Source organism: Brachyistius frenatus, unplaced genomic scaffold (assembly GCF_029030835.1).
Source record: "Brachyistius frenatus isolate BFR_SWC_R1_liver_20210118 unplaced genomic scaffold, ASM2903083v1 Contig_30, whole genome shotgun sequence".
Lineage (NCBI taxonomy): Eukaryota > Metazoa > Chordata > Actinopteri > Embiotocidae > Brachyistius > Brachyistius frenatus.
Window position 1 is genome coordinate 814377 of NW_027210629.1, and position 17256 is coordinate 831632.

A 17256-nucleotide genomic window follows, 5' to 3' on the forward strand; every position below is an offset into this window, starting at 1 on the left:
ATGTATGTAACAAACATGTAATTAATCTTGTTGCGACCGAGTGCTGTAATCATGCATTATGTCAATGTTTCACTTCCTCTGCCACAGTATGGTTTGTGTGACACATTTTCACACATTCAAAATTCTTGTGGAGATGAGCATTCAGTATGCAAGATAACTGGTGGAGGTAAGAGCATTACAACTTTTTGGATTTTGGGTGGAACTAACAACTATAGGATAGGATTTAGGTCACAGTTACATAAGCAAAAACACCACACAGAAATATATTGTCATAGTATAAAACAGAAAAAGAAAACTTGATCTGGGACTTGAACTCGGATTGTTTGAGCCAGTTACATACAACCACCCTGCATAACTTCTCTGTTTTAGACAGTGCTTTTACATGCACCGCTGTGGAAAACAATTACATTGTGTTAGTAGTTGATTTTTATATACAGTGCACATGTGGTAAATAAACATGATGTTTGTGTCCCCGTTTGTTGTGCACTGCATCTCAAGACATTTGTTTAGATAGTAGATCATTTACATAATTCATGGGGTGAAAATCACGGGGGTATTTTGAAAACTTAATGCTTTTTCTGTTCATAAGACAAAGTGCCCAGGGAGATTTGGTGCATCACAGTGTCAGACTTAAATTTTCTCTGGGGAGCTGAACATATGAGGGCAAAGCATGATCCTCATATGTTCAGCTCCCCAGAGGCACTGGGTGGTTCATAGCTCCCTCAAGTGGTAAACGCGTAACTAGCATCATCACGAGTGACCTCTCTTCTGTGAATGTGTATATCATGCTTAGGCATATGTGAGCGTGAATGTTTGTACACCTCATCAAAGGATTCTTTCATGCATAATCAAATTCATGCTTTCTGAACGTGCTCTGATGCAACAACAGCAAATCCTTTAGCAAATGACTCAGGCTGTTTGTAACTAAAAGCCTGTTATCTGCCTCTCAACTTTAAGGGCGGATTAAAAGGAGGATGCCTATACTTTTCTGTTTTCCTCCTAATAGCTGCAGACAAATCCCCTCCTACCAGCTACAGAGGACATGATTATATGAGCAGTGCTCTTAGTGTGAGACTTCTCAACAAAGTTTTGCAGGCACGTTCATGTTAAATATGTAGGCTTGTTTGTTTTGCTACTTTGAAGTTCAAGTGCATTTATACCGCTTTGGCCCCATTTCTCTCTTCATCGATGTTATCTCTCCTCTCCTCTCCTCTCCTCTCCTCTCCTCTCCTCTCCTCTCCTCTCCTCTCCTCTCCTCTCCTCTCCTCTCCTCTCCTCTCCTCTCCTCTCCTCTCCTCTCCTCTCCTCTCCTCTCCTCTCCTCTCCTCTCCTCCCTGCTTTCCTATTCTCTTTTTTCAAGTTACCTCTTTTCTTCTCTTTATTTCTCCTTCCCTTTCTACTCTCCTCTCATCCTATCCATCAACCTATCTCTTCCATCCCTCTCTATTCACTCCCTCTGCTTATGAGCCCTCTTTTCGAGATTCCTCTCCACAGATTGGCTTTCCCCCCTATTAATTCCTCATCTTAATCCCCAGAGCCCTTAACTTATTATATTTCATCCTTTTCTCACTTCTTCTCTTCTTCATTCTTAAGTGTGGCTCATACCTTTTACCATCCACATCAAGGATCAGTTAAAATTTTAGTCCCTTCTTTTGCTTTAAAATATGCATCAGGAAGGACAATTCCACCGTTGTTCTCGCAGAAACACCATTAAAGTCTCAGCCGAATCGAAAAAGGATGTTAGGACCCCTGTAAAATAATTAACAGCCTTATTAAGTTTTGAGAGTTGGCACCGTTCTTTTTCTATGAAAGGTGTCTCTGTCTCTCTGTCTAGACAAATTATCATATTACACAAGCTGGAGGGCTCTGAAGGTTTCATTTGAAATAGAACCTATGGACATCGTCCTTTGAGTCTGAACGCTGGTCAGAGTTATAAGTGAAACTGTCACAAAATTAAGAATGACAGAGAGCTATACAAAAATATTGTTTTATTCTTTGCCACTGCCCCGCTGTTCCAGAGGAAGAATTATCGTTGTTGTAGCTGTTTATATCCAGTTTAATTTCTGATGTACTGTTACTCTTAAGAAGACCTTTTAAGGGTACTCGGTTCTTGCTTCATGCTTACTGCAACAATATCTGTCTAACGCTGTGGCTCTCTTTGTCTTTGTGTCCCCTCCAGCTGCCCCGAGTACAGATGACGTGGCGCTGTACGTGGGCATCGTCATCGCCGTGATAATGTGCCTGTTCATCTCTGTCATCGTGGCGCTCTTTGTCTATCGCAAGACACACCGTGACTTTGACTCAGACATCATTGACACCTCGGCGCTAAATGGAGGCTTTCAGTCTGTCAATATAAAAACAGCCAGATCAGGTAATGAATGTTTCAGAAATTTACATTTGGGGAAAGTACTGGAATATCTATATATTTATTTCTATCCATAATGGAAAACAAACACGCTATTTTGGTTCATTTACAAGGTACAGTATCGTCTTTGGAAACAAAAACACAATACTTAGTATACAAACTTGAAAATGTTGTCCAGAAAGTTAAAGTCACCACGTTGATGCTTCATGATGGTCAGGAGTTGCAACAAAATAGGTATCCCAGGACTGATGGGGCCTGAACTGCATCTCTCAGGCTGGTCGGACACTTGCTGTTAAAGAGGAACTGGCCTTTTCCTTACACTCTCATAAAGAGAGCACTACAGACTCTAGTTCTCCTTAATTTGGGCACTACATACCGTGCACAGTGATAGAGGTAAATAGGTAGATGGACAGATACGTAGATTGATACGTGGATGCAGAGTAACAGATGGTACCATGAGTCCATGGAAATAATTGTACCTGTCTTTCATGCTGGTATCATTCTGTTTCTTTGCTCGGCCTCCTACTGTCTATCTCCGATGGTTTGAATTAATCTGTCTCAACCGGAGATCCCTCTCTTCCATCAATGAGTCTCTCCGTGTCACTCTCATTCAGTTTATCACTATTTATTTTTCCTCTCCCTTACCATCTGCACCTTCAGGTCAATCAAATTTCCTCTTTATCAGCATCCTCCTCTCTTTATCCCAGTCTTTGTGTCTCTTGTCTTTCCTCAGCTATGTCTCTGTCTCTCCCAACACAGCGACTCCAACCACAACAGACACTCCCCCATGTTTGTCTTCCTGTTAAAATGGCGCCATATTTCACTCTCTGCTGTCTGTATTATCGTTTCTTCCTCTCTGCAGACATCCACACACACTCGATAGCTTACTGGAAAAGGCAGGAACAGACGGGGAATTTGTATGAATCAGGTATCAGTCCACAGAAGCCATTAACTTTAAGCTTTTCCCATAAGCATCTTTATTTATCAAATAAATGACAAAAAACACTTGGCTTTAAATCTCTAAAAGCAATCAATAAACTTCACAGACATGGTCAAAAATGCATCCAAGTAGTAGGTGCACACGCCACCAAACATGCACTCATACCCGCCCACAAATTTGAATTACTGTGAATTAGGTTCCTTAGAATAAGCAAAACAATATCATCACACTTACCTGTACTTCATGGTCTCCATTTGGTCAACAAGAAACTAGCAAGCACTTTAGAAGAAGGTTATTTTTACCACACGGTGTTTAGCCACCATCAGATCTTCTAACAGCATCTCTGTACACCCTAGAACGCCTTTACCATGATGAGTAGTGGTTCTGGGTGTGTATGGGGTCAGTTGTGGCTCCACGATTAAAATTCAAATCATAGTAGACAGTTAAAATAAGGAAGTGAGGTCAGGGAGGGTACGATGCAAATTGGTAAATGGCGAGCTAAAATAATTGTGCATTCATGTGTGTGTGTACAAGGGTGAACGTCTTTGCATGTGTAGAGAGGGGGTGACATTTTATCAGTGAAGCATTAGGATGCTTGTCACTCTGCGTTGAGGGACCATCTCTGATTACTATTAATGAAGAATTATGTCCCTGCATCTCTCTCTCTTTCTCTCTCTGTCTCTCTCTCTGTGGCTTTCCGTTAGTTGTTAATTAAATTTCAGCAGGGATGATTTGGCAGGAATACCCGCTGGCTTTAAGGGTAAACAGCCTGGTGATTGAGAATGGAAAAGAGTGATAGGTGGCAGATGTGTGTGCGTGTTAGTGGTGGTGGTGGTGGGGGTTGATAATGAGGGGTTTTAAAATTAGAATAAATGGGCTCTTGGAGGAAACAACAGGATTTCAGGCTCTATGCCCAAAGAAATCGAGCCTGGTGCGAACAAATCTGGATTTGTTCTCAGTAGATAACTGGCCTTCTTGTGATGTCAATCCCAATTAAATATTGAATATTTGCTGGATTTTCTGATGGGAGAGGGGTGTTTGTGAGACGTAAGCTTTGATGTGTTTTCACGCCCAGGGTAAGTTGTGTTCAACTAGCAAGATGGCTCAACAAAACTAGCAATAAGAGTGACAGATGACTTCACTTGAATAACGTTGGGAAAGAATATTGTTGTCACTATTACTGTTGTTAAAGTATTGGTAATAAAGGGCTTTTAGCGTCATGATTACGAAATATGTTACTGAGCATGTCCTGCTCGAGATCTATATTTAATGAATAAAACCTCATTGAAACTACGGATTAGCTACTTCAACAAGTTTAGGACCATTAAAAACAAATGGGTTGATAAAACCAGGGGGCAGTAGCTGCATTTCATTTAACTAAAATCAACATACTGTAAACAGTACTTTCATATTATATGCACAAAGATCATTGTACTGTACCAATGAGGAATCCCCTGTTAACCCCTGGTTTACATGTATCTTTCCATGATGAGAAACAGAAGAGAATCTCAAAGAGACTTTCCATTCCCATCGTTGTTGTGATTCCCATTTACTGCATGTGTGTGTGTGTGTGTGTGTGTGTGTGTGTGTGTGTGTGTGTGTGTGTGTGTATTCATTAACGTTCTATTTTTTTCTTATTTATACAGCACCATATTATAGCATAAGACATGTCAGGGTACACGTTACATAGTGAGGTCAATATCTCACAGTAATAAAAGAGAAACCCCACAGTTCCTCCTTGCACAAGCACTTGGTGACAAGAAGGGAGGAAGAACTCCTTTTTTAAGAGGAAGAAACCTCCGACAGAACCAGACTCAGAGGTGGGCGGCAATCAACCTTCGACCAGTTGGGGTGTAGCAGCGTGTTCACTATGGTGCATATTATGGGTATGCAAATCACATGTTGTCATGTGTAAATGCTAATACCAGTGTTTGACATTGCTGATGTGTTTTTATTTATGACAGTGCTGGATGTGTGTGAAAGTAGGGTGCTTCAGTGTTTGCTTGCAATACTAATAATGAAAAGTGTCAAGGTTCCATCTTCCACACATATCAGCTATGACAATTTAAGAGAGAGCAGAGTAAAACATCAGGCTAAAGACAGACTGTAACTGGTTTAACACACTCTGTAGCCTCAAAACACATCTGACCCAATACTGTGGAGAGTTTTATTTTGTTTTCATCGGTTATTTCACTCAGTTTCAAAATTCGTCCTTTCTTTATTAGCATGACTACTGCAACTTAATAAAGAGGACGTAACATATTCTTACCCTCACAAATGGAATTGATATTTTGCTGCTATAGACTCAATTGGTCTGGCATAACCACTATGACAATTAGAAAGATGAGAAATTCTCTGAAAGTCTCTGAAAATGATAAAGAAATTCAATATTGTTCTGTATTTACAGTTGAGACTACAGTGGTTTCTGTTTGGATAAACTATGTCGTTTTGCTTGACGCTTTCATGATGGTAATACAAGTTTAAGTTCTTACTAGGCTGACATTGGTTCGCCCACTGACTTTAGGGTTTCTGAATATGTGCATTATGAACAGATGTACATATGAAAAGGTTGTTTTACATAGCCTACAGTATAACGAGATGATTTCCAATTAACAGAAGTCAATTAGATCAGTATTAAAAATTGTCAGTTTCAGTTAACACTGTTATTATTTTGGTAAATATGCACAGCAGGTTTTGTCACTTAGATTCGTGACATGGGGGAGTTTCAAAAATATGCAGCGATGTGATTAAAGTGTGACAACCTCTTTTGAGGGTGATTGTGTGGAATGTGTTTTGTTGAATTAACTATTCAAATTTTGTAGGTTTAAGTGGCTTTGAGATAAAGTCTCCCAAAATATACACACTATGTCCCTGTATGTATCTTTTTCTTGCAACAAACACCTCTCCACCTCTCACCCTCTTCATCTCTCTCTCTGTGCCCCTATGACTAGTCCTTCATCCAGGTCATGCCCCTGTGTACTACAAAGTGTTATACCAGAAACTGATACCTTATCAACAGCTTTGCCTACCCTCACTTTACTCCCCATATTCCTGCTCACTGATCTTGCTAGGAGTTCTGCACACCTGTCCTATACTGCACCCATGTATTAGACTTCATAACACTGAGCATATCAAATATTTAGCTTTAGCCTTTATTTTACCTCTGTCTCAGACATCGTTTTCTCCGACACCATCTGCTTTTAATTGTATGTTGTATGTATTCTCATTAATTAATTTGTTTCTCTCTCTCTCTCTCTCTCTCGTTTCACTTTATCCCCTTAGCCGATCTACTGACAGCTCCTCCAGACTTAACAAATGCAGCTGCCATGTATCGCGGTCCAGTGTATGCACTCCACGATGTGTCAGATAAAATCCCGATGACCAACTCTCCTCTCTTGGATCCTCTTCCCAACTTGAAGATCAAAGTCTACAACTCCTCCGGTCTGGTCACACCACAGGATGACCTCGGAGGAGACTTCACATCTAAACTGTCTCCTAAGGTAATGTCGCTGTTCCCCTAATCTTCTTCTACTATTAAGAATTCTGTTTGAGCGCAGTAGGACATTCCTTCCTGTGTATATTTACACTGCAAGATATGTTCTACGACACAGCAGCTACACTGTATGTATTCCCAGTCACATAAAGACAAAACCAAACACCATTAGTATACATGCAGCTCAGTGCCCCAGTTTCCTTCCTCTGCTCTGTCAACTACATGGCATGCACACGCGAGTCACTTGTCACAAATACAGATGAAACTGCTCAGGTTCATCACAGCAGCTGTCCCGAGGCAGTACGAGAGCTCAACTCACCATCTTTGAGCTCGACGGATCATTGGCATGTTTTGATGATTTTATCTGTTAATATGCGTGTTGTTGTTTCTTTGTAATATGTACGCTGAGGTCAAATCTAGTCAGCTTTGGTTATTTAGGCACAAACTAGTGAATGTTAAGTCCCTATTTTACATCTCAGAGCAGACAATTCCATGAAGAAATGCAGAGCAGATCATGTTTTGCCAATTACCCTGAGGTTGTTATAGTTTTTATTGTAAATCCATTCACTTCTCCCAGACACCCAGCTCTGCCCTATCGCAGTGCTCCCAGGCATATGCAGATCTTCCCTTTAGCATCTATGTTTGTTAATAGATAGTAAAAGAACATACACGCAAGTATATAAAATATATAAATGCAATAGAACTCCAGTGGAATTGGCGACATTAATATGATCCATTTCAATACTTTCTCTGATCAGGCTGCCGGAAATGAAACTCAAATTATCTATACAACCAGATTGACCTTGCGCAGGGAAACTTCTCTGGACCTCCATGAATCTTTGGTTTAATTAGATTACATCTTTACAGGGCTTGACATCAGCTCTTGCAGAGGAAGTTTGTCCTTCAGACCACACCACATTGATTTTCTGAATCTGTACTGTATATGTTCACATCATTCAGCCTCCATGGGTGCAGCTTGCTTTTATGCATAACGGTGCACAATGCCTGCCTATTTCATATGTCTCGTAAAAAAAGGTAACTGGGCACATTATTCTGTACACTAATCTTTACTACATCACGACTCTACATATTTATTTAGTCCCAAGAATTTTTCACATCATCTGCCATTAGAGTGCTGCATCCCTTCAAATTCTTCTTGTTTCATAGAAAAAGCATATGGTAATTGGTCTGCACCTTTTTACCTTAGCGGTATACCAAGCGCTCTGTGGGTGTTGCCTACCAGTCACACACACACACACACACACACACACACACACACACACACACACACACACACACACACACACACACACACACACACACACACACACACACACACACACACACACACACACACACACACACACACCAGCAGCGACAGAGCTGCCATGAAAAAGTGCCATGCAAAGTGCTTGCTTGCCACTGGGAGGCAACTTGGTTCTCTGTCTTACCCAGGGATTCTTTGGCATGTGGAATAGGAACTGGGGATTAAACCGTCAACCATGCTTTAAGAGTGCAACCCGCTCTACCATTTGAACCACAAGATGGTAGATAGAAAAAGCATTAGTTACAAAAAAACCAAAACTGTGATTTCTAAGATGAATGTGGCTCTATTGATCTTTGACCGTGCTCTGCCAAAACCAAATGTTTGTTCATCATTTATTCATTATTGTATGCTACTTAGTCAGATTTCTTGTTGATTCAGTATCTGCTGAACAGCTTCATACCCACTACTGTGAAGTGTATTACGGGTTATGTTTTTCCCTGTACTCTTTGGTATTTTTTTCCTCCTCTTATTACTCTGACTGTTGTCCTTTGATTCCTAGGTAACTCAGTCTCTGTTGGATAACAGTGACACCATGACCCTTCGAAACCAGAGCTTGGCTCGAACACGAGATCCTTCCTGTACTGCTCACGGATCCTTTAATAGCCAGGGAGGACACCTCATTGTACCCAACTCTGGTAAAGTCCCTCAAGTACCTACTGTAACAGCTACTCATTTGTAAATATGGTTGCTATTCAGTGATGATGTGGCAGCCTGGGAGATGTTTTATTTTTTTTTGCTTCTTCCATAGTGATTACAAATTTATTGAAAATTCAAGACATATTCATTAATGTATTTGCTGGTTCAATAACAACTAATAAGACATTTAATTAACTGCTATTAGAGTGACATCAAAGTTCAGACTGTCTTATAAGGAAATATAAATTTGATAATTTCTTCTACTAGCCACTGACTTCATCAAGGATCTATCTACTACTGTAGTCAACATGCTACACGAACAGCCTTGAGGTGTTCTCCAGCTACCAAGATTTAAAGAAAAACAAAAAAACGTTCTGTAGACTTATGGTCGGATTCAAGAGTAGTGGGCAGGCAAAAATTATGAATAATGTAAGCTGCTGATCAGAAGCAGCTCTCAGAAGCTATAAAACATTTCAGCACAATTCACTTGATGATATATTTAAGAGAAGATTTTACATGGGTTGCCTTCAAAAATGTATCACAATGATAAACTGATAATGGGTTGCATATTCAATATTTCAGTTGAGCAGAGTGAATTGAATAAATCCTCTGGCTCCATCCTTTCTGCTTTGCCTCTCTTCCCTCCTGCAGGTGTGAGTTTGTTGGTCCCAGCGGGTGCTGTTCCTCAGGGTAGGGTGTACGAGATGTATGTGACTGTGCACAGGAAGGACAGCTTGAGGTAAGTTTTGTGTGACTGTCTGTTGATCCCTGTTGTCCCTGTTTTCCTCTCCATCTCTGCATTTCCCTCTCTGGTCGTTTTGTTTGTTTGTTTTCCTTTGTTTGTACCTGTCTCTTCTGGGTGGTCGCTTCTCACACCTGGTTTTATGGATGGCTGAGGAGGCTCTCACGGTGTGACACATGGCTCAGGATGAACAGAAAAGGATGAATCATTATTATTTGTAATATATCCACATATGCCTTCTTTGGGTGATTCATTCAGCAGAGGTCACTTCATACCACAGCTAATACACTAATACCAGAATTAGAATTAAATTGAGCAGATTATAATGGATGGAATATCTGACTCATTAATTATTACCTACTTAGTGTTATAATCTGTACAGTAATCCACAGAATTTACATTGTTAATCAGCTTTCCAAATTTTAGAACCAGTTCTATTATCCAAATGAAGAGCTCCTAACACCCATTATTTTAAAACGTATCAAATGTATGTTGTCTGTCGTGTAACCAACTGATTTGTTTTCACTTCACGGCATTTTATGGAACCAGAAAACTCTGACAGCCAATGAGTTTTAGAAAACATATGCAAAGAGATTGCTGCGTCCAAATTAACAAAAAGATTAATGGCTAATTGTGGGATTACTGTAATCCTGTTTCTTGTACGACAATTCTTTACTCCTGAACTCTGTACATGAGTGAGGTGGAACTCTCTGTGGGACACAAGGGACGATGGAGATGATTTCTATATTCCATCTGCTGGTACAGCTTCTGGTGAAATTGACAGGACACATTGTATTTGATTTAGTTAAATATGTGGAGTTTTTTTTGTGCTGCGAGCACTACACAGCAAATTGCATTCATATTGACTGAATTGAAGATTGTTTTGAGACAGCAATCTCAAGAGCTTGATAAATGAAAAGTGTCTGCATGGCTAGATACAGCTACGTGTCAATGACAAATATTTTCTTTAATAAATTGGGAGAACCAATCATTTAAAGCTTCTAGAAGACCAAATATATAAGTAGTTTTATATTCTGCCCCATGAATCCATTATAGCTTCTCCCCCAATCAATAGCGATCAATAAGAATTCGGCTCCATGAAATGTGCTACAGTATTACTCGGAGTCAAACGTCTTCTCTGTCTTCTGTCTATATCTCAGTCAATAGCTGGCTAGCAAAACTCACATGGCTACATCGACTCACGTCAGCAGCACTTTGCAAGCCAGAGTCATGGGGTTTAGTTTATTACAATATATCCCTTAGGTGTCAGTTTTACCGCATACTTAACTCAAAGTGTCTATTTTCCCTATTTGTGTGATAAAAGATACATAACATTATAAATCAATAAAACTGTAATACATTAAGGGGTGACCTCTGCATTGGGCAAGTCAAAGGGTGCTACAGTTTGAGCCATACTGTTTTTATCTTTTAGTTTCTCCCACACATTTGAACCCTTCATGAGTCAATAATGAGATCCTGCAGCTGAATCGATAACACTGCTAAGGATTAGTTACCCCCCCCCCCGACACAAGGTGGGCTGGAGAAAAAAAAACAGTTAAAATTTAGATCCATCTCTAGCCGTCTGAGCACTTTCCTACTTTCCTAGTCAATAAAAATTTTCAGGAACATAAGGGATAATGGATTACACAGACACTCTCTCAAGTGTATTTTTACTGTGTTTGAGTATTGTTTAAGAATGTGGTTTCATTGTTCAATTTACTAATGAAAGTAGGCCTCTGAATAATATATACTAATGTAGTTCTAATGTATAATATCACCTTTTCTCACAGTAGAAGAGCCTCAAGTATTTTGCTGCTGTACTGTAACACACATACTTGAGGCTCCAATGCTCAGATGAACTGTAAAAAGAAACAGAGTCTATGATCAGTGGTCATTTATTTTCTGCCTGTGAGCTGAAAGGCCCTAATCATTCTCTCATTGAGTTTGTGCTGCTCTGATCTGTTCTGTTCTCTGATTTTCTCATCTACTTGAAGGTACTCTACCCCACGCTCACCTGACTGTAGACCTGTATCTCTATTAAGGCAACCGCTGTTTTACATATACAAAAAAAATAAAATAAATAAATCACGCCCCAAAAAGTATTTGGACACTTAAGCCACACTTAAAATAGTATGACTTTCATTGCATCGTTTAAGAAAATGTTAAATCAAATGTTATGTATTTAAAAGGAAAATATAGCACAAGCTTGCAAAAGTTTGTTATTCATGATAAAACAAATAGATGTGCGATTTAAAATTCAGACAAAAATTAAATTGGACACTTAAAAGTGGATTTATAAAAGATCAAAGATACAATATTTCCGTAAATACTTTTCCAGCTGGGAATCAATCAGTTTCTTTATTGGCTGTGATTACAGCCAGCAAAGCTTTCAATTTATCTACACTGGAGCATCAACAAGATGACATTTACGCTCTCCATTGCATCCTTATTGGTGAATGAAGCATGTGTGGAACTACTAACATGTTTTTTTTGTTTTTTTCCATTAAATAACCTAGAAGCCTGTTGAATGAGCCAACATGTTAAACATGTCAAACCTTGCACCCAGCTCACCTGTATGATACAGTATAGAGAAAAATATATATATATATGACATATATATATATATATATATATATACAGACATCACAAATTTTAGCTGTGTTCTCTACTATGACATATTAGATTGTCTGTTGGGAAGAATATCTATTACTCTTATATTCACACAGCAGACAAACCACAGGTGTAATTCATCACATTAACAGTGGGTACTGCTGTTCCAATACATTTCACAATCTGAATAAATACTTTTATTGTGCCATGTATATTATGTTCTTACTTTCTCAAACTCAACTTTTCTTTGACAAATTTATATTAGTGTGTGTTTAGAGTCGCGCTAAGTGTGTGTGTGCGTGCGTGCACTAAATAGATCAAGCACACTTTGAAATATTGTGAAATAACATTATGCACCTCCTGTAGGTTTTCTGATAATTTCACACTCCTCTTTATGAACAGCGTGACAGCATGACACAGAGCAGAAGGGAAACTAATACAGCCGAGGCTTACGCTCACTGGAAGCCAAAACGGCAGCCTTCTTTTGTCCTTCTTGTCTATCATTTCACCTCAGCGTTATCTGTTTGTTCCAGACCCCCGGTAGAGGATATCCAGACAGTGCTGAGCCCAGTAGTGAGTTGTGGACCTCCGGGAGCCCTGCTGACCAGACCAGTGATCCTCACCATCCACCACTGCGCTGACAATGTCCAGGAAGACTGGCTTATACAGCTGAAGAACCAACTGTCCATGGGCGAATGGGAGGTGAGCACTATCCTTTGTGTTTGTGTATACTGTATATGTTGCACAGAGCTGTAATGTGCATCTTTAAAATTCCTCTATTCCCCTCCGGAGAGAACAGCTGTCACCTTGTTGCCAAATTAAGATCCATCTCCTGTAGATATACAAACATGTACACATGTTGCTCAATAATCTACACAGACAGCAGTTTTTTGAATAACTGTTCAATCTAAATAATCACACACCTGCACACAGTCACAGCCAAATTATGAATCCACAGTAATGTATACACATTTGTACACACACACACACACACACACGCAGCTTGAATACACAAGCATGCACACATATAAAGAAGTAACCTGGGAGGGAGGGAAAGAGAGGAGAGGAAAGGAAAAATTTGGTAAACAGAAAGTGCCTACAGGCTAGTAGACAAGCAGGGGGTTGAAGACTCCTATCAGAAGCAATTTGTTATGCTCCTGCCATCCTCCTCTTCTCTCATCTTTCTTCTTATGTTTCTATTCCTCCTTTTTTTTCTACCCATCTCTTTCTCCCTCCTCCCGTCTCTCGGCATGAAGTCTCTACCTCAGCAATCTATTGCGTGTGCACGCGTGCGCGCGTGTGTGTGTGTGTGTGTGTGTGTGTGTGTGTGTGTGTGTGTGTGTGTGTGTGTGTGTGTGTGTGTGTGTGTGTGTGTGTGTGTGTGTGTGTGTGTGTTTCCTTGTGTGTGGGTGTGGGTGATAAGGCTGTCTTGCAGCATCACTGTGTCTACAAGGCCCCCGTATGCTGTCGTCTGTTGCTTATCACAGCTCAACACAATGTCTCTGCACAATTAGCCATGCATACGATTCTGTGTGTGTCTTTGTGTGTGGATGTATGAGAGAGAGAGAGAGAGAAAAAGAGAGAAAGAGAGAGAGCGAGAGATGCACAGAAGGGTTCGGTGCAGAGAGGGTAAAGATGAGAAAAATGAAAAGTGGAATTTCATCAGGAAGTCGTTTTGTTTTTCTCTTATTGCAGTAGAACATCCATTTCCTATCAGAAAGTTTTCCCCAAAACAGGGAAAGGAAGGTAATTGAATTCCCCTTATATCAGGGGGGGGGGGGAGCAGCCACGGTTGTGATTTCCAGTAATAACAAATTCATACCATATTGCTTTCCTACCTCTTTGTATTGATTCAGCTCATCTGTAGGAACACAACTCTGCAGGAACTGTGATTCAAAGCTCAATATTTGTGTCCCATGTGGATGTAGAACATATCCATTCAACGGTACGCTGGCAATTGCAGACATGGACACACAATGACTCACACACAAAAATATGGATGTCTGCACAACTAATTGAAGAGCCATTGGTCAGTACAGCGAGCCTGTGCATCCTCCCTCAAACCAAACATTCATATGGATTTTCCATAACTCCGGCCGTGACAGAGAGCTGTAGAAATGACGAGATACAGCCATCAGATAATCACAGAGGGATTGGACACACTTCACAGACAGCGGCTCTGAACAAGTGTTAGTGTTCTCCTAATAAACACCTTGATTTAGTTTCAGAAGTCATGTCTACAACCACACTTTTCAGTTCAGTGTATGAACTGTAGCACAGTCACAATCTGTTGAATCAAACAACCTGTTAATTGTTTTCTGATATGAATTACCAGAGTGCCGGAGTTTCAAACTGTTTGTTTTCTTAAACAGACCCACAAGCTACAACCTAACATTTACAGTTGGGCTTTTTTTCCCTGAAAATAATTCAGTATGGTTGAGCATACGAGTGCTGCCATTACATAAAAAAAAATACCTGTTCATAGTAATGTATCTGGAATCAAGCACAGCTTTGCTTACTCATGGGTTGTTTACATTGGAAATGGAAACAAATGCAGCTGCCGTTGTGTTAACAGACTGAATGTGGCTTGACGCCCGAAAATTCTCAGTTAAAGCCGATTTCAGGTTTTAACAATAATGGTCTCCGTGAACAAATGAATACCCAAATAAAGGGGAAATACAATACTAACTGGACTGTGCCCCACGGTGTAAATTCAGAATAAACTAAATGTCCGCAGTTTTTTTCTTCAGCAGAGCAGTGTTGTTTTTAATAGGAATACTGTTGTCACACACAGTTTGATTAGAACAGATATTACATTGACATTTTTCTTGGTTTTAATTCTGATGAAATCCAGAACTTCCTTTTACGGTGTCAAAATAAAAGCCCTCGAGAAAAGAAAAGGAAATATGCCCACGGAGGGTTTTTTTTTAATGTGAAAACAAATTGAGGAAATGTTGAGTTTACTTTGACGGCAGCAACTTATCGCAAAGTCTCGAAAGTAGCCTTAAATAAAGCTACATTTCTCATCACGTGAGAGGAGTAAAGGCTCATGTGATAATTTCTGCCAGAGTAATTGAGAGCTTGAAATATACCGGTGTCAGCCATCCCTCACAGACCTAGCATTACACCATCTTAAACAAAATATGTGAGTTTTTGTGTGTGTGTGTGTGTGTTTCTTACAGGACGTGGTTGTGGTGGGCGAGGAAAACTTCACCACCCCCTGCTATGTGCAGATGGACTCGGAGGCATGTCACATTCTGACAGAGACACTGGGGACTTACTGTCTGGTGGGCCAGTCAATTGGCAAAGCAGCTGCAAAGAGGCTCAAACTGGCTGTTTTTGGACCGGTCTCCTGCACAACTTTGGACTATCACATCAGAGTCTATTGTCTGGATGACACTCAAGATGCACTCAAGGTATAGTTTTGGAAGTAAATAAATCAAGCCCAAACATTATTTTGTACAGTTCCTTTTGAATAGACTTTATCGTAGTTTCCTATATGTGCACACATATACTACACACCATTGATTATATACAGAATCTACAGTATGAGGAACTTTGCAAAGTTTTTTCAATGCCTCAAATGTGTGTTACTGTGTTCGTAAGTCCTATGAGTGATTTGTTTGCTCTTGGACCACCCACACTAAAATACTTCCCTGTTAATTTGCATTTGAAATAAAACACATTGGCGCTCCAATCGAAAGGATTCATAAACAGAAGTTTCTTCACCTCTTGTCTTCTGCAAATGAGCTTAGGAGCAGTAAACAGAACAAGGTCAAGCAATGTCAAAATAGCGATGCTTTAGAATTTAAACATATTCAAAGCACTGGAGGGACCATCTGATACGGGAGATTAACATTGGTAATTTATGCATGCAGTGATAAGTCAAGTGTCAGTGTGGCACACAGCCATGTACACACTTACACAAACATCAACAAACGCTCAGTTTTACTAGTTCAAACAAGCAATTGTGGCTTCAAAACAAAGTTCAGAGGTGGACTTTTTAATGATGGAGACTTTGTGTAGCATAATTGATCGGTTGGCGTTTCACAGGGGAAGTATCTGCTTTATATCGGCGGCACAGCAGGGGGTTTGTGTTTGTGCACTTGTTTGATCATTTAAGTGTATGCAATTCAATAGCCTGCAAATATGTAGATGTTATCGGTATTTGTGTTTACCATTACGAGTATTGGTGTGTGTGTGTGTGTGTGTGTGTGTGTAGGGGGTACAGATATGTTATTAGTACTCTCTTGGTGTCTGTTAGTTGACATAGAGGATTCATTTTAAAAAGGATGAGCAGAGACCCCCACAGGACTCTATGCAATATATTATTGAAACAACTGCAGTACAGCAAAGCAAAATGTGCTGCTTTCTTTCCTTCACAAAATGGACAAGAACATCATGTTGACAGTATCAGTTTTTCATTGAGGGCGTTTTCCCACCTGGAAGTCCAAAACCAAGGTCCTAACCAAGGTTCATGTTTTATTGTATACATTTATTTTGGTTTCACTGCAGTTTTGCGAGGGCTTTGCATGACATACCTACAGGCATAAATCTGACATTGGCCTGTGTTGTAGTCTTTTTCTAAATGGGGGGGAAATTAATGAACAGATTTAAATTCATTGCCTATATTATTATTTTTATTGCATTACTACAGCATTTATTTTCCATTCAGAAGTTACAGGTTTTGGCATTTTTATGTATTTCTTTTTAAGTTGGCTTTTGATTCCTACGTCAGACTAAAATGAAATGAAATACGCTGTCTCCTCTCCCCATGTGCTACCACAGCTCATTTCTAATTCTGTCCGGCTCTTTTTCTTCTTCTGTTTAATGGGTGACGATAGCCTGCCCATACTCCTGTAATTGGTCTGAAGGTTCAAACCGTCCAAAAAGTGTTTTCACATTGCAAACAAACTGATATTTTCCTCTTTCTTGAAATCGGAGATACTACATCACAAGGAAAAAAAACACAATAAGTGCATTCCATCACCTTTTCAATCTAGATGGGATGGTAGTTCCAGTATCCTTTAAAACTGTAAAAATGATGTTAGTAACAAGAGAAGGGGTAATGGAAAAGAAACAAATTATATAATCACATTTTAAGTTTATTTCTCAGTGTGTGATTTCTGTAAGTAATACAATG

At 39.8% G+C, this 17256-nt stretch overlaps 1 protein-coding gene across 2 annotated transcripts in view; it reads left to right on the plus strand.

The window, feature by feature from the left end:
• unc5ca (unc-5 netrin receptor Ca) overlaps positions 1 to 17256 on the plus strand; it is a 191714-nt gene that overhangs the window by 165277 nt on the left and 9181 nt on the right. For both annotated transcript variants that reach the window (XM_069699418.1, XM_069699419.1), the window contains 6 exons: positions 2180 to 2371; positions 6588 to 6805; positions 8625 to 8760; positions 9413 to 9500; positions 12647 to 12815; positions 15296 to 15529. In XM_069699418.1, the coding sequence (XP_069555519.1) occupies positions 2180 to 2371; positions 6588 to 6805; positions 8625 to 8760; positions 9413 to 9500; positions 12647 to 12815; positions 15296 to 15529 (1037 nt within the window). The remainder of the gene's footprint in view (positions 1 to 2179; positions 2372 to 6587; positions 6806 to 8624; positions 8761 to 9412; positions 9501 to 12646; positions 12816 to 15295; positions 15530 to 17256) is intronic.